Source organism: Hyperoodon ampullatus (assembly GCF_949752795.1).
Source record: "Hyperoodon ampullatus genome assembly, chromosome: 2".
NCBI classification, from domain to species: Eukaryota; Metazoa; Chordata; class Mammalia; order Artiodactyla; family Ziphiidae; genus Hyperoodon; species Hyperoodon ampullatus.
In genome coordinates this window covers 166,072,702-166,097,339 of record NC_136915.1, presented here as the reverse complement: position 1 = coordinate 166,097,339, position 24,638 = coordinate 166,072,702, and the positions used below count along the sequence as shown (strand labels likewise).

At 39.1% G+C, this 24,638-nt stretch overlaps 1 protein-coding gene across 4 annotated transcripts in view; it reads left to right on the top strand.

Moving 5' to 3' along the window:
- The window catches only part of RABGAP1L (RAB GTPase activating protein 1 like), a gene marked incomplete at both ends in the record, with an annotated part of 630,503 nt that overhangs the window by 479,394 nt on the left and 126,471 nt on the right, over positions 1 to 24,638 (top strand). For 2 of the 4 annotated variants that reach the window (XM_079698678.1, XM_079698676.1), the window contains 2 exons: positions 8,619 to 8,960; positions 17,485 to 17,613. In XM_079698678.1, the coding sequence (XP_079554804.1) occupies positions 8,793 to 8,960; positions 17,485 to 17,613 (297 nt within the window). Of the gene's footprint in view, positions 1 to 8,618; positions 8,961 to 17,484; positions 17,614 to 24,638 lie in introns of those variants that run through there. The other 2 variants (XM_079698675.1, XM_079698674.1) reach the window with 1 other exon arrangement.

Here is a 24,638-nt window from a genome sequence, read left to right as displayed (position 1 = left end):
TTCAGGTGTCTCCTATGTAAAATGAGTGTAATTTGTTGTTAACATTAATTGCAATACTGCATACTCTAAGCGCTTGGTGTAGTTTATGGCTGTCGTAGATACTAAATAAATGGTAACTATTATTATTCATACTTTTAGTCACTGAAATATTTATCAAGACTTTGTGGTGTATAAGTTGTTTTGTTAGGCCCTGCTTGGAACAAATATGCCTATGAGGTAGAGAAAGGAGCCCACCAAGCAGGAAAGACCTGTACACACATGTTCACTTGTTACTATCATCATACAAGACATCTTGTGGCAACTCTCTGTGTATAGGAGTGCTGAGCTCAGAAGGGAGGTGGAGAGGAATCCAATCACGTCCAGTGAAAGTGGAGGAAAAATCACCTCCACTGTCACCAGTTTGCTACCTCTGAAAGTCTACTGAACCCTTTTGAAGCCATGAGTGGGAGGTAGGGAGAGGGAAATAGTATGGCTGTACAATCTATTACCATCTTTGTTTCAGAATATGGACTTGTCTATTCAAAAAAAAAATGTCCCCATCTTGACATATTCATTTTGTGGAGACAAATTCACTTGCTAATACATGGGCTGACCCATATAACTCCTCCACTGAAAATACTGTTTTTCACAGTGACAGATGTTAAACTACACCTAGCATTCTATGTAACACGAAGATGCCAGAGATAGCAAATTTAATAGAGAACTGGAGGTGGACCATGGGAAGGAGGTAGAGGCAGTTCACAACTTATCAAGATGAATATAGCACCTCATTATTTTCAACAACAATGACAAAACACACACATACACACACACACACAAAGATAAAGTGCTGATCTAGCTTGAGAGCATCAAGGAATAGTCTAGATTCCATGTCATAATTTTAATCTGATCAATTTAAAATTAAAAAATAGACCTCTGCTAACATTAATTTATGCCTTCTGCCTAAACTTGGAAATAAAGATGAGCCTCATACAAACTGTCCAGAGGAGGGGATAAATGAACTGAGATAGGCTTCCATTGTTAAGCCTGCATCACTAACATGGCTTCAAAAAAGCTGCTGTTATGTAGACACTGTGACCGAGCGGCCAAGGATGTAGCTTCTCTGTTTGACTGAAAAAGAGAGGGACTTCCCTGGTGACGCAGTGGCTAAGAATCTACCTGCCAATGCAGGGGACATGGGTTCGAGCCCTGGTCTGGGAAGATCCCACATGCCACAGAGCAGCTAAGCCCATACACCACAACTACTGAGCCTGCACCCTAGAGCCCGCGAGCCACAACTACTGAAGAGCCCGTGCTCCACAACAAGAGAAGCCACTGCAATGAGAAACCCACGCACCCGAACAAAGAGCATCCCCCAGCAACTAGAGAAAAGCCCGTGCACAGCAACAAAGAGCCAACTCAGCCAAAAATAAATAAATTAATTTTTTAAAAAAGAGAGTGATTCACAGTTAAAAATTACGAAGGCAGATGTGCTTTATTATCACAGGTGTGTGTTTAGAAGTGACTATTCTCAAGGCAGGCTTTTGGAAGCCTCCTCTCAACTCAGATCTAAGAATCTTAGGTTCTTTCATACCAGATGGCAGGCACAGGCTCTGGACCAATTCCATGTGGAGTAAAATGGTGGAGCACAGTCTTCCTAATGAGATAGGTTTTTTTAATGGGCTACATTAATTGAAACAGAGCAAGTTACAGAGCTGGAAATGCTAGGTTCTCTGCTATGTAGCAGGGCTCTGGGATCTTGGCTTCCTGGCTCTACCTCAGACAAGTTTTATGATTGTGAGCAAGTCACATATCTGCCGACTCACTCTTTTCATCAATAGGACAAACATGTTAGACTTTGATGTTTCTAGGGTCTAACAACGTTGCATTATTTCATGATTCTGTTATATCTAGAGTATCGAGTATGTCAGTGATGGTAATATTGATACTTTATTGAGAGACGCTGTTCAAAAAAAGTGTCTCCTTGGGGCAGGAAGTAGGACAGTCTAGAATGGTGCAGAAACCAGCTCATTGGAGGCCTAGTTAGCAGCAGGGATAATTAGCTTCAAGAAAAGGAAACTGTGTTCAGATATTTTAACTAACATCACATGGAAAAAAGTCAACCCATTCTGTGTTGTTATAAAGTATATGCCTCAACTGAGTGACTGGAAGCTTCAGATTTCTAGCTTACCATAAGTAGTCCTTTTTAAACAAATATAAATGTCCAGTAATAAAAATAGGCAGCCTTTTCAGCTAATTGTCAATGAAGATAAGGAAGCAGAGGCAAAATGACTAACTCTCAAAGAGACTGTAGAAGAAGTTCTTGCATTACTAAAGGCATTGTTCTTAAATCTGATCACAAGAGTAGGTAATAAGGTAATAGTGATACTACCATGACTATTCAGAATGTTATTAAATTGCTTTTGGTAGGGGAAAGTTCTCTCTTCTATTGAAAAGCAGAAACAAATCAAAAAACTCCTTTAAAATAGTTATGCTTGAAGTGTCACAAGAGGTCAGAACATTCCTAAAAAATTAGTAAGTCTATAATATTTTATAGGAATCTTTTTTCTTTTTGAGTTCCAACAGTCTGGTTACCTGAAGTACCCACCACGGTGTCAGTTAATTATGTACTTTTTTATTTTGAACTCTAATTCCTCAATGTGTTGAGTTCCAACTATAAGATGATGAGACTCATTCCCCTGTCATATAACTTGTATGCTCAGTCTCATTGACATTTCATTTTAGCCTTTTCTTCAAGTAGCTTGAATAATGCATAAAGTTAGAAGAAGCATATGATGTACCTTTCTACCTCCAGAAGCATATAGCACAGTGCTGAGAAGAACCAAGACTTGAATGGCAGAGTGTGAGTTGCCTGGGATTCTACAGTACCAAATTACCGGACTACTCACTGTGTCACCTTTATTTAACCTGTTTGTTGGATCTTAGGAACTTGCCAAATTATTGAGGGCTCATCTTTTAAAAAGTAGTCTAGAAGACAAAAAAGAAATAGGCAGAGAATTGAGTTTTGCTGTTTCACCTCTCCTAGTTCAGAAGAGCATGGATCCTTTGCTACATATTATTAGCTGTCTAAATCATAAAGGTGAACTGAAGAGGCAGTTGGTCTTACAGGAGTGTCTTTTATCAGTGTTTGGCTAACTCTTTTTCTTTTTTTTAACATCTTTATTGGAGTATAATTGCTTTACAATGGTGTGTTAGTTTCTGCTGTATAACAGAGTAAATCAGCTATACGTATACATACATCCCCATATCTCCTCCCTCTTGCATCTCCCTCCCACCCTCCCTATCCCACTCCTCTAGGTGGTCACAGAGCACCAAGCTGATCTCCCTGTGCTATGCGGCTGTTTCCCACTAGCTATCTGTTTTACATTTGGTAGTGTATATATGTCCATGCCATTCTCTCACTTCGTCCCAGCTTACCCTTCCCCCTCCCCGTGTCCTCAAGTCCATTCTCTAAGTCTGAGTCTTTATTCCTTTCCCACCCCTAGGTTCTTTAGAACCATTTTTTTTTAAGATTCCATATATATGTGTTAGCATATGGTGTTTGTTTTTCTCTTTCTGACTTACTTCACTCTGTATGACAGACTCTAGGTCCATCCATCTCACTACAAAAACTCAATTTCGTTTCTTTTTATGGCTGAGTAATATTCCATTGTATATATTGGCTAACTCTTTTTCTAGTGTTAATACATCCAGAGTCTTTTGTCTTTCTAAACCCTAACCCAGATGAACAAAATGCTTTTACACTTGCTCTCCTCTTTTCCTGACTTCATAGAAAGAATGAAGGAAATTACTGGTTATCTGGTACCCATCCTGTGCTAGGCACTATGAAATATTCCTTTACATACCTTAACTTATTAAATTTTCAGAGCCACTTGACCAGGTAGGTGATACTGCCTTTTTACAGAGTCCCAGAGAGTAGTAACTTACCCATGTCTTTCAGCCAGTAAATGTGACTAAAAGATGATGTAATAAACAATGCCCTGCTTTGCTCTTAGAAGTATGTTTAATTCTCATTACTCTTACATTTGGGTCCAGGACAGTCCCACTAGTCTAAACCCATTTTTGACTGTATCCACTGTGGACAACAAAGACATGACTAGATCATAACACACAGTGTGTTCCTCCTTTTACAGTGTCCACATCCTGCTTTATCTTTGTGTTTGAATGCCTCCCGGATTTTAAGCTCCTACAGATTGGAAAGTGTTTTCCTTTTTCACCTTTGTAACCCTTGAAGTAACTACTTCATGTGTTACTGTGCACTTACAGTTCTTAATTACAGTTCCATAAATTAAGTATCTTTTCATTTTACAGTGGAAATCTATTTATGTCCTGCACATGTCCACAATCAGTGAGTGGAGCGGCTCAGGTAGAGCACTCAAGCTCAGGGCTCTCATTAGGACTGCACCACCATCCACCTGCTTCTAGCACTCCAGAGTGAGGCTCCTGTTCTTTAGACCATGGCTTTGGGACCACTGCCTGGCCCTCTTTACCTCTCTCTCACTCTGCCTCATTGGATCATTCATCCAAATTTCCCATATTATCTTCAATTTGCTGTTGAACTTCCTTCACAGAGATTTTTTTTAAATCTCCTTTATGATAGTGTAAGGAAATATGAGAAATCATGTATTATTAACTGGTTAATTCAGAAGAGTTTCTTTTCTATCATTAGTTTCATTTTTGGACTACTTTATAACTCAAAAATTTATCTTTGAGTTATAAGTACACTGTATTTATTGCTGAATCTGATCAGCAATAAATAAATTACTTGGGGAGTTGGGGAGGCATAAGGGGAAATGCTCACTGAGATTACTCACTCTCATAGGGCTTCAAAAATCGCTAGAGGGCTTCCCTGGTGGTGCAGTGGTTGAGAGTCCACGTGCTGATGCAGAGGACGCGGGTTCGTGCCCTGGTCCAGGAAGATCCCACATGCCGCAGAGCGTCTGGGCCCGTGAGCCATGGCCGCTGAGCCTGCGCATCCGGAGCCTGTGCTCCGCAGCGGGAGAGGCCACAACAGTGAGAGGCCCGTGTACCAAAAAAAAAAAAATCGCTAGAATACATTCTTTTTGCCAAGTGATATTCTAGAAGAGTTATTTTACCTGATATTGATCAACAGCCTATTCTCAAGGGACAACCTGAAAACAGGACCAGGGTTGGAAAATTATGGAAATTTTGAAGGCAAGGATGACACTTTCTTTCTTTTTTCTTTTCTTTTTTTTTTTTGGAAGGGGGCTATGTATGTATGGTGCTTTTATTCTCCATAGAGTGATACATGCTAAGGTGGGTTGGGCTTGGGCTGATGTCCCCATGTGTATAGAACTGAATTAATAAGTCTCGGAGAAGAAGTCTGGTTTACCTTGATGTGGAAAGGGGGATGGGAGCATGGGGATGAACATTACAACCTGGGATATGATCAGCCCTGGAATGCAGGGAGATGAGGCAGCTCTCGGTGTGGTCATTGGCAGGCAGGGGACACCTGCCAGGCTCGGAGGGCCTTCTGTACCACATCTTCCCACTGGGCATTTGATATCACCTCCTTTGACCTTTTCACCAACTCTACATGTTCTGGGTCCATGGCTGTAGAGTTGTGACTGCTCAGTGCTGTAGCTCCCTCCTCATCTTCATCCTCACTCTTGGCTGGCCTGTCCGGGGAATGAAGCCCTAGGGCCTTAGTTCCAACCCTGGACGTCAGCAGCTCCATCTTCTGCACCCCCCACTGGTGCCAGCTCTGCCCCTTCTGGTTCGGGGTCTTGGTTCAGGGGCTGGTAGGAGCAGCTAGCTGGACCTGCCCCCATTTCTTCCTGTTCTTCTTCCTCAGGCTCTCCACTCCTCTAATCCCCAGTGCCTTCTGTAGGCCCCTGATGTGACAGTTCCTCAGCCTCATTGGGGTAGGTGTGCCCTGGACCCTGCTGCCAAAAATGGCTTCTTCCATCCCAGCAGGGCCCACTCAGAGCCTGAGCTGAGCCTGTACCTTTTACCTCCTCAAGGATAATATGTATTTGAGGGGAAGGATGATGGAGAGACTGGGAAAACTGAAACACATGACCACTTGTTTGTAGTGCCTTTTACACAGCATTTTGTTAAATGTACCTAAATCTTTTAAGTGTAACTTGGTTTGCTTATTAAACTATCATATTTTAATTATTACATTTAATATTTAGTGCATATAGTTTTAACTTCTTTTGTGAGCATCAGAGCCAAACCAGTTCCAAAGTCTTTTGATTAATTTTTAAATTTAATTCCTTTGGGGCAATAATTTTTTGTTTCTGGTTTATATAAGTAAAAAAAAAAAAAAAATGCTTCTGCCAGTGGTCTTTGAGACCAAGTCAGATGGATGGAAACATCTACCCTATCTTTTAAAAAAATCAATCATAAAAAATCCTATAAGCTAAGGAGTCACTGAATTTTCTCTTCTTTTGCAAGTCAAAATGTCCCCTTGCTCTTCAATGTAAAGCTTCTATGGCAGTGCTTTTCACACTTACACAGCAGTAGCACAGTCTTTTCAAACAAAATCTCTTGCAGAACTTCACTATGTAAATAAGATGAAAATGGAGCTGTTGCTGCTGATGGGGGGAGGGCAGGGAGCACGAGTAATGAGAGACCCAGAACCTCTTCCCTATTCCCCCTTCTGGCTAAACCAACTCCCACCCTGGGTAGCCCATAAGACATTTCCTCCAAAATCTTAGGGAACTGAAATTTATATATATTTATATATATATATATATATATATATATATATATACACACACACACACACACACACACACATATATATATACATATCATATTCTAATGGCTTTTATCATTTTACATTAAAATCTTTACTTTGTATAGATTTTTAAGAAATCATTTTTGGAAGAAATAGAAGGCCTGACAGCAAAATATACATATCTTATTTAAGATATTTTGTTAATTAATACTTTAAATGTTTAACCAAAAAAAGTTTTGTTTATCTGAGGTTTTGGAAAAATAAACCAAACAGTATTCTCTCAAGGAAGGCAATATTTCCCTTTATCCCCAATTCTGTAATTAATGTATTTCTGTAACGAAGATCACAGAGGTATGCTGATAAATATGTCTCTCTTTTCTTACTTGCAGAGATCTGTAACTTATTTATCAAAATAGGAAACTAAGACTCAGAAGGAACTTTCTCCAGCTCTCTTAGCCCCATTAGTCTTTGCACCATGCTACAGCTTGCATGGAGAAACTGGTCTGGTATTCTCATATGAGACCAACTACAGAACAGTAGCTCCAAGATTCTGAATATATAGTAGTTAATTGTTAGGATAAAGTTAAGAAACTACCCTTAAAGGGAATCTTGTCCTTCTGCCTTGATTTGGCTAAAACTGATGATTCACATCAAGGAAATTAATATAAAACTTCAATAGTAAGATTGTAAAATTTTAAACTGTGAATAACTCTAAGTTATACTATTACAAGGGAAGGATTAGACCAGAATGCATCAAAACAATGTTTTGAAATATTAAGTGAGTGTTTATCAAAGTCTTTAGGTTAGGAAAGTTATTTTTGCTTTGAGAATCTCAACTTTAATAGTTCCTTAAAGGTATACTCTTATTATTATGTTGTAGGTTTTTATGCTTTATCATATTGTGTATTTATAAAAGTCTTCATTTTTGCTATGTTGTACATCTGAAACTTACATAATACTGTACATCAACTATACCACAATAAAAAATAAAAATACATTAAAAAGAATCTTCCTTTTAATTGCAGCTAGCCTTCCCAGAATGCTGAAATACTTCTGTATATCCTAGCATTGCAAAAAGTCATTACTGCATAAACACTTCAACTTGAGGGCATGTCGTTTCTTGGGTGTTCGGTCCTTGCTCTTCTGCCCATACTCTATCATTTTCCCCTAAGCCTCTGTTCTGTTAGAGATTTCAGTAATCTAACAAGGATTGGAGCATCCCACTTTAAATATGCAGTAAAAAAAATCAGACTTGTATCTGTTACCATTATTAGAAAGCAAGAATGAATAAAGGTCAGCCTTTCAGCTGGCAGGCTGTCTGATTTTTCTGTGAGCATCACATGTTAGGAGAAGCTACCTCATCTGTCTGTGGGTTTAAGATTCAACAGCATAAGCTGTCAGCCTAACACTGATTGAAGGTGGACTGGGAGGGGAAGCGCATCTGTCCAACGGCTCGCCATTGGCTTCCTATTACAGCATTCTCCCCCGAGACAAACTCTGCATGCTCATTCACCTACCTCCTTCTCTTCCCTCCCCTTCCTTCCCTACCCCTTCATTACTGATTCACAGCGAGAGGCAGCAGCGGCAGAGGCAGCAACAGCAGAGCTGCTTGTCACGAATCAAGGATTGCAATGAGCTCATCCTTTTCTCCTTGCAGCTTCACAACTGCCCTGGCTTCCTGGCTCCTGCTCTTTGCTCACGCACACACACACACTCACTCTCTCACATACACACAGCACACACACACACTCACATGCTAGACCCTTCTAAGCAGCTTGTCCATTTTTACACATGTATGTGAACTCTCCTGCATCACTCTTGGCCATTTTCTTGCATTCACTTGCTTTTGCTGTTTTTTTATTTAGATCAGCATTTGATTTCCTTTCCAGTCTACTTTGGGGCTCTTGCGCCGTAGATAATTTAGCCAAAATGTTTTTCTTGTGGAGACGTTAGCTGGCAGTTCCCACCACAGACTGGCTTGTGCGTGCTCCTGGGGAGACCTAAGCCTGGCTCCCCTCCCACCGCAGTTCTCAAAATTGTGGATAAGAGATCCAGCTTTCTCATTCTGGATAACTACTTACTGCTCATGGAAGAAGGGGTGCCCTGCCCAGCCCCAGCTGCTAAGCTCACAGCTCCTGTCAAAAAGTCCCAGGACATGCACGACGAGAGGAACAAGCTGGTGAATGAGTATGCGTGTCGAGTGCTGGAACTTCTGGGGATGGGGCATCGTCTGTTTGTGCCTCGGCTTCTGGCGGTGAGACTGTTTTTCATTGAACTTCATTTGTAAAGAATCTGCCACCCTCTGTGAGAATTCCCTGTATCCCTGGAAGAGGCTTGTGGTCTCCTGTGTCCTTCCCCTTCTCCCCACTCTACCGAGAAGGAAGTGCTGAGTGGCCACAGGCATGGGGCTCTGTCCGAGCCTGGTCTGTGCCACTCCTTAATTGGCTAGAGGAGATATGGCTCTCCTCTCCAAGCCCATGTTAGTGGCATTATCTCTGTGGCAGCCAAAAAAAAAAAAAAAAAAAAGATCTTATGGCTGGCCAGGCTCAGCAATAAAGCAGAATACCCAAGTGCTTGAGGGATGCATTCTGTTATTTCTGTCTCCAAGGGGTTAAATTTTACACCAGACATTATTGTGACTTATCTAGACTATGCCTGGTTTGCTTTCTAACCTCTCCATTTGACGGCCAATTTGGTTGTGTTAATAGGGAATTTTGCCCCTTAAAAATCATTGGTTAGGAAATTACAGATTTCTCTCCTGGAATGTTCGGACTGTGTATCTATGAAACAGCTTAAAGCTGTTGGGTCTGTGCTGAGTCTGGGAAGTCTGCCTTGCTTGTTTTTTGATTTCCTGAACAAGAGAAAAATCACCCTTCTGCACTTCCTACCAAGGGTTAAAATTAAATACCCACAATCACTGCTGCAGTGTTTCTTTTTAGTGGTTTGAGAACTATACCTAGCAACTGTTCTATAATGTGATTGGTCTGTGGTAGTCCTATACCATTATTTGGTAATTGGGCAAGAATAATTTTGCTTTGTTTATTTTATACAATGGAGTTTAATACCATTCTAGACTGTTCCCTCATTTGGTTCTCTCATATTTGAGTCTTTTTCAGAAGTACAATATTGACTGAATTTAACTCTTTTCTCTCACATATCTCCCTCTCGTATAGTTCATCTCTGTTTATGCTTATGTTTACGATTATTAATTAAGTCTCATGTATCTATTTGCATGTAAATACAATCTCTCCTGTATCATCATAACAGACATGTTAGGTAGCCGTGCACATAAGGGATTTCTCACCCAGAAGAAAGTCTGTTTATCATTGCAAGGTGAAGTTAGATGCAGTGACCAGCATACAATTATAGAGAAGGGGGTGGTATATTTTGAGAAATATGGTTCCTTTGTCATTTAAGAAAGAAGAGATCAATATATATGTTTTAATGCCTAGGTGAGGTCATCAGTGCTCACTTGAATTTTGTTCCCCTGAATCATCGCATTTTTTTCTTAATAAAGGAGAAAACTGAAGATTCATGATTCTATTAGAAAGGAGTTTTTTGTTTTTGTTTTTTAACAGTGAAATAAAAAGCATTTTTTTTCAGGAGCTTTGACATTAAGAAGTGCTAAAATATATTTCAACCAATTCTCTGCCTCTCTTTGAGGAATCAGTTTTTGGTCTAATACACTTCCATATTCTTAAAGACTGCTTAACTTTGTGTCTCACGGGCTTCCACTGATAACTTTACAGTGATCCGGCGCTGCCTTTCTTTGGCATTTACATTTTCAGTGTTTTGAAGGAAAACATAAAATTGATAACTAACAATATCACTCATACTAAAATCTGCATCAAAATCCGGATGACTCTAGCGTAAAACGATTGTCAACAACAAAACCCATAAGCTTCACAAGCTTCAGATCTGTGGGAGGTCATAGATATCTATATGTTGCAACTGTACAAAGTCGGCTTGGTTGCTCAGTTAGGTACCTGAGGTGGTGGTACAGCCCTCAGGTTGTTTTGGCCTCTAATACTGCAGGTAATAGTGCCATTTGCATTATATGTGAAAAATGTGTGCTGCGTTGTGTATAGGGCCGTTTGGAAATCTCTGACTTTGTTGTACAGTGTTGTACTTAAAAGATTGTCGATAGAACTAGGGTACTCTACATTCTGAGAAATCACATGCCCTTTAATTTGCAATATGGCTGTGAATTGGGATCAGCTATCCAATGAGTTATTGCTCAAAGTTTAGCATGTGTACCAGAGGGAAGTACAGTTGTTCAGCCTTGTGTTATTGGACTGGCTAATGATGTGGGATCAGCAGCTAATCTGCACAGGGTAATCCTAAGAGGAATCCTGCCACATGCAACGTTGCAGTCTTTCCATTACCAGTCAAGAGGGCAAGCACTGAAGTTTAGGTTTTTAATCATGTTTTAAATATGAATGTGTGTGGGGGTTAAACACATACAAATCTCTTATTTATTTATTTTTGTGTGTGTGGTACGCGGGCCTCCCGTTGCGGAGCACAGGCTCCGGACGCGCAGGCTCAGCAGCCATGGCTCACAGGCCCAGCCGCTCCGCGGCATGTGGGATCTTCCTGGACCGGGGCACGAACCCATGTCCCCTGCATCGGCAGGTGGACTCTCAACCACTGTGCCACCAGGGAAGCCCCAAATCCCTTATTTTACTTTTAAGATGCCAGTAGTTTTCTTCATATAAGACAAGTTAATTTTCTTAATGAAACTGATCAAATAAATGAAGATTTACCAAGACAGTATTGTAGATTTGGACTTTGAGCCTTATTTATTGTTCCCTGATTCACAGAGAGACCATCAAGCTATGAGAACACCAAGCACATTTGGAATTTTTGCTTATTGTCCTTCAAAGGTATACCTAGTAAAGAATCATTTCCCTTTAATAAATCAAGTACAAGTACTCCATTTTAGATATTACCACAAGGCATAAATTCTGTGTGCAGACTCACCAAACACACGTTTCTTTGGTGAAATTAAAATACCAAAGCAAGGGATATACGTATCCTAGATACCAGCTAAGTAATGTCCTCTTCTAAAGCCTGTGCTTCCAAATGATTCTCAGACCTCCAGAAACATTTCTCAACAGAATGGAAATCCTGTTAGACACTATAACTAAAGGAAGAAAAGCCATTTGTGGTGAATATAGCGAAGGTGAGAAAGAGAAACATGCCTAGATTTTTTTTTCAAATAATCCCCTAAAATAATCAAGCCTAGATTTTGCTGCTTATCAGAGGCCCTTAAAGAAAGATTTGTCATCCAAGAAAATGAGAGGTTTCGAATAGAAGCATCTGGAGCTAACACTCAAATGTTAGAACTGTTCGTTTCCACCCACCCTCCCTTCTTTTTTTTAAAAAAAAATCACTTTAAAATGTGATACTCTTGCACTGAATTTTTCAGTGGGAAAAACACACTCCAAATGGTATTAGCAGGGGCACATAGCCAGAGTTCATATTCCTCTGTAAGTGTGTGAAATTTGGAGAAAGAGGAAAAACTTTTACTCAGGTTCAAAATCTTCCCTATCCTCCTAGATTTTTTTCTTTTTGCTTTTATATGACATGGGAAGTTAGTATCAGATCATTATATGTTGGTACCAGTGTTGGCTATAGTTTCTATCTGATACTCTGGGCACTGTGCACGGTGAATCCAAAGGACTCTCAGGCTGAAGAGGATTGACATATATCTATAGCCAAATGTTCCAGCTGTCCCTCCAGTAACCATTTAAAGTTTAATTTTGATCATATTTCTTTATGCTGTCAAACTGCATCCTAGTTTTGTTTTTTTAATTTGTGGACTTCCTTAAAACATTAATTTTAAGGAGGGAATAAAAGAGCAGAGGAGAAAGTTTCTCTCCCATTTTTACCTCTGTTACTGATGGCTGCAAGGATTACTCACTGAAGAGAGATGATAACTCTTAAAAGAAGTTAAAGACTCAAGTATAAAAGTTGCCATGTATACTTCTGATGCCCCCCAAATATAAAAGTCAATTTTTATATCAAAGTAAGTCCTACATCTCCTTTCTAATTTGCATCTTATAAATTTTTGACTTATTAATAGTGAGTATGCTTGAAGTAGATCCTTTATAAACTCATGGAACAGATATATGTTGGTGTCTATTGTGTGCCTGGCAATGTGCTTAATTCATTTTACCAGGGTGAGTGGGAAGGATTCCTACATTAACATCCTACTTACCTTTCCCTCTGGATATTTATTTCTACCTACTTGAAAGGAAATAGAAGTAGGACTTGTTTAAATGTTTTTTAATTATCCAGGCAATCTTTTTATATAGCTCTATTCATAGAAATGAAGAAGAAGTAATGTTACCTTTGAAGGTCTAATTGGTAAACATGTTTCCTATCATCACTTAAAAGGATTTGACAGAAAGTTTGGAGAGCAAAAGATGAGTATTAGTAGAGCCACTGATTTTCAAAAGTTATCATTTATTAGTTCTTACTTAAAAGCTGGTAGAGTTCTTTCCTTTATTGTACAAGGGAAGAAAACATGCCTTTGCTTATTCAAATTCCCTAGTTCTTGTCTATATTATCTTCTGGCTGACATTACTTAGCAAATAATGTTAGGAAAGTAATTGCATTTTCATTATTTTACTATTCCTTCACTATTGTTCTGAAGGTAATATAGAAAAACTCTAAGAATTTCCCAGTTGAAGAACAGCCTTTCCAATTTAAATCAATTCTTCTAGCCTGATGGGATTCTGTGTAGTGAGTACAAATGGATAATGTTATCCAGAAGCCAGCCCAACCTCTTTCAGGTACTTGGTTTAGTTTTTGAAATGTTAGTCTGCCTTTTAGGGGTGTATTTTTAAAGCTTGGGTCGTATCACAAGATCATGTGTTAAACTTCTCTTCTTTGTTGGAGTGGAGGGTTAGCATTCATGCAATTATAAACTCAATTATAACCATTAATTAAGTTAATATCTCCATAGTCAGCTCATTAATAATTAGTATGTGTGATTGAAGCCATGTTTTAGTTTCATAGAAAGCACCACTACCTATATTTTGGACTAATATTATTACATCAATGCTTGACATTTATGAGGTGTATATATTTAACAAAATAATATGTACAAAGTGACTCAAATTTTGTTAAATATATATGAGATGTATCTGTAAGGTTAGGAAAAAAGGACTATAAGTAATGTAACAAAATGTTATACTAAAATTTCAGTATCTGAGCATATTTGAGCAACAGAGACAACTTTCCAAAATGTTGTCCCTTACATTTGTTTTGGGGTTCACAAAATATACTCATATGCCTTAACTTTTTTCATTCTCAAATACTCAAGGTTGAAGACAGTCCCACTTTTAAAGTAGGAGAACAGTGGAGAATTATGCAGTACCATGAGTTAGCCATAGTTGGAATTAAAATGACTATTACATCCTTTGCAACCTTGCTTGAGGACCTCTAATTGACAAGTACTTCCTAGAGGCTAAAATTAGAGGATTAAATAAGATGCATTGGGGCTTCCCTGGTGGCGCAGTGGTTGAGAGTATGCCTGCCAATGCAGGGGGCACGGGTTCGTGCCCCGGTCCGGGAAGATCCCACATGCCGCGGAGCGGCTGGGCCTGTGAGCCATGGCCGCTGGGCCTGCACGTCCGGAGCCTGTGCTCCACAACGGGAGAGGCCACAACAGTGAGAGGCCCGCGTACCGCAAAAAACAAAACAAAACAAAACAAAAACAAAAAAAAAATAAGATGCATTTTCTACACTTGCCTCATGATTATCAGAACTCCTCTCTTCAGGGGCTTGAGTTGGGCCAGTCACGCAATCTGGAGCTTCACTAACACCAGTGGTGTCTTGGAAAGGGCAGTCACAGGGCACTCTGAATTCTGGTTTCCAGAGACTCAACCTGAGTTGGGCTTCAGCCCCACCTGGGTAGGGAGCTCCTTGCTGTACCTCCCCTGAGACTACAGCCTCCTCCAAACAGCATCTCTGTGTGCCTGGCCATCCCTGCCTGACCAGAGGGCAAATGTCACAGGATATTTGACTTCTCATCTTTAATCCTAATCTTTCTGCTTTTGTATGAACTCAGAGGCTGGACTTGAAATTAGGCCTTGGGCCGTATTAGAAAATTAGGTAACCATGCTGCTGCCTGTAGGCAGTAGACTGCTCCCCACCATTTTTGGGCATCTGTTTGCAGGTAACTAGAGGTTAGTTGCACTGGCAATAGAAGAGGTGCCCTTAAAAGGTTTTTGACTAATGAAGAAAGCTACTAATCCTGTTTCGCTACAAACTCTGTAAGCAGCCTGTGTTGAACTTTCCCAACAATTGCCAAAGAGATAATCATCAGAACCAGTATTACAGGTGAAAAAGGATGTAGTATGTCTGGCATAACTGGTAGGTGGTTGCTTTCTCAGTAATTCAGCTGTTGATATTTTAGTTGAAGAGGCCCTCTTTGGGGCTGAAGTTGTTTCCAGTAACTGCCTTTTCCAACTAAGTTAAGGTGAGATGATAGCACTTTATCATGCTAAATATTCTCTCCACTGCTTTTTGCCACCATCTCTCAGTATCTGTGAGGGAGGAAATAAATCTGAGATGTACTGAAGCTTGTTTCTTTCCCTGGCACTATTAGCCTGGCTCTGTCTTCTGATTAATAGTTTGTGAATCCAAACTTGGGCCAACCTAGTTCCCTGTGAAAATGCCTGCTGTGTGAATTAACATATTATTCTATTTTACATGTTTCTGTTTAAAGGGAAGGAGAGAAGGGAAGAAAAAATTATATATGTATAGTGAAAGAGAGCCGGAAGTAGAATTCATTCACTTATTCAGTAAATTTTAGTTGAGTACCTTCTGTACTCTAGGCAGTAGTCTTATCGCTGTGGATACCGCAAAGAACAAGACAGACAAATCCCCTTTCCTTAGGACAAAAACAGATGTAAAACTGGAAAATGACTGGATGGAAAATGACTTGATGGGCTGGGGGGAAGAATTTAAGTGCTCAGAAAAGGCCTAACTCAGATCTTATATTTGTGCTAAAATCTAGATCACAAAAAGTTGTTATCATTATGAAGATCTGGGGGAAGAATATTCCAGGCAGAGAGAATAGGCAGTAGCCTTCAGTTAGGAATGGACTTGGTGTGTACAAGAAAACAGAAAGGCCAGTGTGCTTGGAGCTTGAGAGCAAGGAGGGAGATGTGATTCAACATGAGGTTGGAGGGGAAGGCAAGGGCCCCAGATCCTGAAGGGTCTTATGGACAATGGTAAAGATTTTGGGTTTTATTCTGAGCACAGTAGGAACCACTGGAGAGCTTTACACAGAAGAACAACATGATTTGAAAAAGTATCATCTAGCTGCTGTAAGGAGGGTAGATTGTGGGGAGCAAGAGCAGAAAGAGGGGGACCAGTTGGGGAGTTACTGCAGTGGCTCAGCTGAGAGATGACAATGGCTTAGACCAGGCTGGTGGTGATGACAACAACTCATTATGAGCAGGATTCCTCTGACTTCCTTATACTCTTTCAATGCAGTCTTTAAGGTTAATCAGTTTTAAATTTGAATGTAAATAAAGTAATATTTTGAACTAGCATGTAGTTCTGTGATTTCTAGCCACCATGTTTTGTTTTTGTCTGCTTGTTTGTTTTTGTCTCTTTGTTTGTTTTTGTTTTATTTCTGCAGTTTTTGACAATTAAGTGCTGACTCTTTTAAAACACCTTATTTCTTTTTGTCTTGGCCTACTTCTGTGTACCCAGTCTTTCTCAATCTCTTAATTTGTGTCTCAGTGTTTGCCAGTGATTACTTATAGTTGTTTATTAAAATATTTATTGCCTTTCTTATTACAAAATCTTTACTGCAGAAAAAACAGCAAAATATAAAGAAGAAAAAAATTATAATCCCACTATCCAGAGAAACATTTTCTTTTATTTCCTTTCAGTCTTTTTTCTGTGCATACATATATTTATAAGTGGTGGTTATTTCCTAAGTAAATCTGGTAAGCAGTAGTTTTCATAAGAAGTTCAGTAGTTAAGTGGTTTGCTTCATTTACATTTTTATAGCAATCTTTAAGATATGGGTACAGGGCTTCCCTGGTGGCGCAGTGGTTGAGAGTCCGCCTGCCAATGCAGGGGACACAGGTTTGTGCCCTGGTCCGGGAAGATCCCACATGCCGCGGAGCGGCTGGGCCCGTGGGCCATGGCCACTGAGCCTGCGCGTCCGGAGCCTGTGCTCCGCGACAGGAGAGGCCACAGCAGTGAGAGGCCCGCATACTGCCAAAAAAAAAAAAAAAAAAAAAGATATGGGTACAATTTCTTATTTTCTTCACTTGAACTGCTACTGTCACTAGTTGAAAAGTCATCCTTTCATTAGGTGTTTATTATATAACTCTGCTGTGCTTTGATTGCATTGTCTATGTCTTCAGCCAGCTTTGTAAAATATCCTTAAAATGCCTACCAAGCTAAAATCACAGATTAGTCCCAGAGTTCAAAGTGTTTCCTTTTCTGGCATTTTTCTTTTTTTAGAGCCATAACATGGTTAGCTTTGCCAGGATCCACTATTCAAATCTTCAGGTAATATAAATTAAATATGTTAGTCTGTTAATTCTTTTGTCACGTCTAGGATTTATGGTGACTTATTTCAGCTTATAGTAAAGAGGTTAGAAATCTCTTCCTAAAAATTTTTGGAGCTCACCTAGATCTTGGCTATAAAAGTACATTCAGGAAAATAGAAATTCCTTTTTCAATGTATTCGTTCTGAATGTAGGTTAAAATGTAATTGATGATTCTTGGTGATTATTTTTTAGACCTCAAAGGAAGATCTTCTGCAGGCTGATTTTGAAGGTGCTTTAAAGTTCTTCAGAGTCCAGCTTCCAAAGAGATACAGGGCAGAGGAAAATGCAAGAAGGTTAATGGAGCAGGCTTGCAATATTAAGGTAAGATAATATGAATTTATAGATAATAAAGGTGGAACTTGAATGCAGAATAACATGGCAAATTATATAAAACTCTTTCTCAGTGTGTTGCTGGATTTTGACTATGTTTAAGGTGAAATGGTGTGTGACCTAGTTTCTCTCAGACTTTTTTGTCAAGCTGATATGTATCTATAGTGGCTGTACCTTCTAGTAGGACTTAGAGTGAACGTTAGCAGGTTCAGGTTGTAATAAGAGGAAGACAAACATTTATCTCATAGGTGGGGCTCTAGAATGGGTTGCCGTGATAGTGGTTTCCATAGCAGCAGACTTAGTATTTAGCTTTTGCCATCTGTTTTAAGATTATTTAGGACCAAGCAAGAAAAGCCTGCTTAGGCCGTGCTTTTCTTTCTCTAAGAGACTTGGAAAGCTCTGTCTTGATCTACCCATTTCCATCCCACACCTGACAAATGTGTGTGGATACATTGCTCCTTATCAGATGTCTGATAAAAATAAACAACTTTTATAAATAAGTTAAAATAGAAATCTCTATCTAGAGAATTGTGGTATCAAGGTGAGATAGCACATTTAAAAAAAATTGGAACCAATTTACTGATGTAAATTCTTGTACTTTTGGAATATACTAGGGAATCTTCTTACCTAACCATTGACAAAAATATAAATTTGTTTTCTGAAAAAACAAAGATCCCAGGTCTTATGGACTTTACATTCTTGCCGAAGGAGTCAGTAAGCAATTAACATAATAAAGAATATATTTAATATGTTAGAAGGTGATAAATAGCTATGAAAAAAGAAAAAGTAGGGCAAAATAAGCAAGATTGGATTGGTGGGGAGAAGGAAAGTTATAGTTGTTGTTTGGTAGTCAGAGTAGACCTCACTGAAGGTGAAGGAGATGAATTAGTCATGGAGATGTCTAGGGGAAGAGCAGTTCAGCAGAGGCAACCGCTAGTTCAAAGGCCCTGGGGCTGGCTCATGCCATGTGAGTTGGAGGAACAGCAAGAAGACCAGTGTAGCTGGAAAGAAGTGAATGAAAATGAGGGCAATAGGAGATGAAGTTAGAGAGCTCACAAGGAGCCTAAAAATGTAGGCCACTATAAGGGTTTTTAGGCTTTGCTTGGAGTGCAGTGAAGAGCCCTTACAAGGTTTTGAGTAGAAGAGTGATAAGATCTCTCTGAGGTTTTAGAGGATTATAGTGCCTACAGTGTTGAGAACAGACAATAGGAAGGTAAGAGTAGAAGTAGGGAGATCAGATAGGGGGTTTGTAGTAACCCTGTAGAGAAATGATGATAGATTGACCAGGGTGATAATAGTGGGGTTAAAGATGGATTGGAGATGGAGGTGGTTGGAACCTGGGTATATTTTGAAAGAGAACCAACGGGATTTCATGATGTATTAAATATGGGTATGAAAGGAAAAGAGGAGTCAAAGTGATTCCACGGATTTGGGATTGAGCAATTAGAAGATAGAGTAGCCATTGATTTATTAAGCTCATTTCTTAAAATGTATTTTGACACAGGCTTCACTTAAGCACAATACCCACTGTAACACTTTTCTGGTGTAAGACTTTTTTTGAATTTTAAGTTATTTTAAACTAAATTCTAAACGTTTCAAAAGTACAACTCAATGCGGAACGTAAATAACTTGAGGAGAAAAAGATTACACTGTCTTCCAAATGAACTCTATATTCAGAGAGATCATATTCCAAAGCTATTAAGAAAGATAGACCTCTGAAGTCTTCATCCTGAAATGCAAACTTTTAAAGGCTTTATGACTGATTGTTTTATTTGGCTAAGCCAGATGACTAAGCATAAGCCACATTTGTCTGTAGACGTTGAAAACACAGTGGTCATGGTGCCTTTGATTGAATTTTGTGGGTAGTAGGTTTGAAAGGTAGGCTTCAGCCAGCTGATTGTTCCAGAGCTGTCAGAAGGAAGTACTATAACTTGGGGCAGTGCTATAGGGATCCATTAAAACACAGCATGCATTTCTAAGAATAAGAGTAGAGAGTTAAGAGGTATAGGTAAGTGTTTTCAAGGGAAATCTAGAACTGTGGAAAAATAACTGAGAACAAAAAACTCAGGAAAGTGATTTAAAAATATGAAATGTACAGGGAAAGATTTTTTCCTGGTATAATTTATGAAGCTCCTCAGAGGATGGAGGTAACTAACGATTGTCAAGCCAGAAACATGAGACCTGAGAGACACTGAAACATAAAACGTTAGAAGACAAGTTCAAAATATGATGTGAATGGATTGTTCCTGGGATGAAAGTGCTATGTGCAACCAGAGTGATTTATTTAGGCATGAACAGATAGATAGGAATTTTTTAAAGTAATAATATGGTTGTTATTTTGTTTTGTGTTTTGTTTCAGTTTTTTTGTATTATCTAAGGAGAGTAACTTTCTCTTAGATACTTAAAACAGTACCCAAGGGACACCATTTTAATTTATAGCGTGATCGTGAGGCTGATGTGAGGTTTAACTGAAAGAAGGAAGACATAAATTGTACAGTATTCAGGGATCGTGCTGGGACTAGAACGTAGATCTCCAACATGAAAATTTAAGATTGTTTTTAAACCAAGACCTACATTTTGAAATAGCTTTTATATCAAGACCTTAAACATACACGCGTGCACACACACACACAGATACACACACACACATACGCATACACATCTGAAGAGATACTTACGCTACAATGTATGATGCACTCTGATGTTTTTCTTCTACTATATTATATTCTATTCCATTTTAAACTTCTACCCTTCCCTCTGCTAGTCACAACCCACTACATGGATTTCACAGCAGCTTGCAGTTTTGAAAAAGCACTTAGGCCTGTTCCACTGTCGGCCCCTCCTCCGCGTTCCCCAATCTGATATGCTGTAACCCGTGAGAGGTTGTGGAGGATGAGGTGTTACACTGAATAATGAAAGTGGGAGTGTGGTAAGGATGTGAGTCATCGTGCCATCATTACAGCAGCATGTGCTGGGAACTGGAAATGTTAGGAAATCATGGACTTACAGACCACGGCTGCATGTTAAAGCATTCACAGACAAAGGTGACTACAGGCATGGAACAGGCAAAAAAGTTGGAACTCATGATTTCTTATCCACAGCCTGTTTAACAATAGAATTTCTGTCAAAGGTAATACATTTTTTTTTTGATTTTAATTACTTTTATAGGATTTGTGTACGGTCGTATAGTCTTGGAATGGACATGTTCTCATTTAATTATCCTTAAAAATGAATCACTTTCTTCTAACTTCAAGGAACTAGGTGACCCAGTTATTTTAGTAAACTGACTGGTTTTAAAATAAATGCAACTGTTACAGGTAAAAAATAAATTGTTACCTCTGTGTGTGGATAACAGGATTTATTAATAAAGCACATTGGATTGGGTAAATAACTTTATTCTTCTGAAACCCGTGTGACATTAAATATCAGGAATATTTTTCGGTGTTTATTTTTTTCTAATTTACTAACATGACTTTAAATCATTTTGATATCCCTTCTGTTCCTATGATCCAGCCAGGCTAAAATGAGAAAATACATTCACCCATCAGACTTTACTTTGAAAAATAATGTGGTTACTTAATATATGAATATCCTGCACTTTCACAGGAAGGCAACTTTTGTTGAATATCGTTATTCAGTTGTTAGCTTATAGTTTAAAATTTTGCTATTGCAGAGCTTCTTAAACTTGGATCTTGGCTTCATGGACTCTGAGTCACTAGAAATTTGACTTTCTTTATATAAGCGTTTAAGCATTTTGTTTCTCCTGGTGAGAAAATATGTAGCTTTTATTAGATTCTTAAAGGGAACTCAGTGACTCAAAAAAATTAACTTTTTTGCTGTGGGATCATCTTAAGCTTGTTAAGAAAATTGATATTTCTTTAGAGTATAAGAATTTATAAATGTGATACCTATATATATTCAAGTTCATATACATATAACCTTTATAGTTTTTCTTGATTTTTTTTTACATAATTTTATTCAATATCACTCACTTATATTGTATTAGGTTGAATTGATGAAATTACCATTCTTGTCGGTCAAAAACTGCCAGGTATTAGACATTGTATGTGATTTAATGCAATATTTTATGCCTCCTTATGTTTCAAATAGGTGCCATGTATGTAGATGATGAAATATTAAAAATTTGGTTCTTTTAAACATCACTTAGTGGGCACTGCTCTGATAAAAATAAAGAGATGAATTAAAAGAGTAAAACATCTATAACATAATTTAGAGTACTATATATATATAATACACATTAGTTCTATGGCCATGTCAACTTTTCCTGAGAATTACTCTCCAAAAGCTGGGGAGCAAGTCTTTTTTTTTTTTTTTTTTTTTAAAGTTGATTTTTATTTGGAACAGTGTTACAAGTGCCACAGTTATGATGAACCTCATTAGTAGAAAAGTTCATCATGTCACTCAAAATATTCTATTGGTAGATCTTCATAACAGAATGTTTTAAAAAGTAAAATAGCCTATTTTGTTTGTATTTTAGTAGTAAAATAACTTGAACAATATTAAAACTGCAAAATCTGACATTAAACTAAAACAAGGGAATTAGGAAAGAAAGGTCATTTATTGAGTATCTACTGTGTGCCAGGAACTATGCAAGAAGACTTCTCAGAGGAAGTAAGATTTAAGATGAGACCTGAAGGATTAGCAGGAATTAAGTAGTATATTGAGGGAGGGGGAAGGAAGTTCCCTGCAGAGAATATGCAGAGGCCCAGAGGTAAGAAAAGATGGAGCTGTCCAAGACTTAAGCGCAGTTCATGACTGGAGAATGGGGTTCAAGGACGGAGGGAATGAGGGGAGTAGATAGAAGACTTAGAGAGGCAAGCAGGAGCCAAACAGCTGGTACAGAGCCATGTAAGCCTGTAATCCAACGGTAAGCAACTTGGATTTTATCCTCAGACAGGGGGAAGTATTGTGGGTTTTTAAAGAGGAGACAGAAATGATCAGATTTATGTTTTAGAAAGGCTATTCTGGCTGGTTTGTGGAGAATAGATTAAAATGGATAAGATTAGATATTGGAGGGCTTCCCTGGTGGCGCAGTGGTTGAGAGTCCGCCTGCCGATGCAGGGGACACGGGTTCGTGCCCCGGTCCGGGAAGATCCCACATGCCGCGGAGCGGCTGGGCCCATGAGCCATGGCCGCTGAGCCTGCACGTCCGGAGCCTGTGCCCCGCAACGGGAGAGGCCACAACAGTGAGAGGCCCGCGTACCGCAAAAAAAAAAAAAAGATTAGATATTGGTAACAGACCAATTCAGGGGTGGTTGCAGTAATCCAGTTGAGAAGTGACCAGACTAATTGTTATGGGCCAAAGAGATGTGGACAGATTCCAGAAATATTCAAGAGATAGAATCAACAGATCTTAGTGATTAAATGAGAGCATTAGGGCAGAGAAAGAGAGCCGAGATCATGCTCAGGATTCTCACTTAGGCAACTTGGTAGTAGTCACTCTATGAAGGGGAACACACAAAGGAGAACCAATTGCAAGGATAGAAGATAATGAGTTAAGTGTTGGACATGTTAAGTTTGTGGTGTATATCTACAGTCTCATATCCAAGTACGTAAAAATATCCAACAAACAGGTGGATATGGAATGGAAACCAGATCTGAGCTAAAAGTAGGCATTTGGATGTCATCAGTAGTTGAACCATGGGAGTGGGTGAATTTTCAGAGGAGCAGAGAGAAGGGTTGAGGGTAGGTTCATTAACATATAAAAGATGGGCTGAGGAACAGCAGCTAGTGAGACTGAAAAGGCAGGAAGAAACCCAGAATAGTGTGAAGTGTGATAGCTAAGGGAAAAGATATATTTTCAAGAAGGAAGAAGTTGAACAATGTCAGTGATGCTTAGAGGTCTCATAAGGTACTGAGAGTGGAAGTGGACATCGTGCGACAGTTAATGAAAGAGGTTCCTTGTGGGCTTAGTGACAGCAGTTTCAGTGGAGTGATGATGTATAAAAGCCTATGGTGCAAGGAATAAACAGGAGGTGAGTAAATGGACAAAGGAAGATGAGACAACTCTTCTAAGGAGGTTAGTGTGGGGAGACGATGGAGGATGGAAGAAACAGTCAGCAAGCCTGAGAGTAAGTAAGAGAGTAAGTACAAGAGAGAGAGAGATAAGTAGACATGAGGTTGAGATGAATTTTTGGAGGATGGGAAAGATGGCTTTAAATGCTTAAAAAACGCTCATGGTCAATTTCTTCATTGAGTACCTACTATATGCCAGGCACTGTGCCAGGTCCAGGAAGCACAAGGTTGAGCAAAAGCACATACACTCCCAGATCTCATGGAGTTTATATCATGCAGAAGTTGTTAATTATATAATTGCCTTAATAAATGTATAATTACAAAGTGAGACAAATGCTCAGAAGAGATATAATAAAGATATATGAAGAACAAAGAGTAAAGGAACCTGACTGGCTCAATGGTTTAGGAAAAGCTTTCTTGCACTGAGATTATAAGGCATTTCAGACTTGAAGGAAGCATGTGTAAACACTGTGGGGTGGGAGGGAGTATGGTATGTTTAAGAAACTAGGAGATGGCTCAAGGAATGATGAGGGTTGATATCCAGGGGCCGGGCAGACCATCCCTCTTCAAATAAGAAGGGAAGACCCACAAGAGAAACGTTGAAGACTCAATAAAGAAATTGGAATATATCAACAGAGACAGACCTCAGAGGAGATAAAGGATTAGACTCTAAAGAATGTACTTTTCTTCCATTACAGCAGGAGAGAATGAGCAAGGAATAGATGGGGATAAAGACAAATGTGCAGGTTAAGTAAGGTAAGGTAAGGTGAGGAGGAAAGAAATTGAGAATATTCCATTTGAAGGTTTCTCTTATTTCTATTAAGCAGGATCTAGAACTAAGGGAATGTAGTGGAGCTAGAGATTCAAAGAACATGCACAAACTTTTAGATATTGCAAAGAATGGAAGAACTAACTGGGAAAAGACAAAATAATTTTTGGGCTGAATTGTTGGAGATCATGAATTCATAGTGGCAAAAACG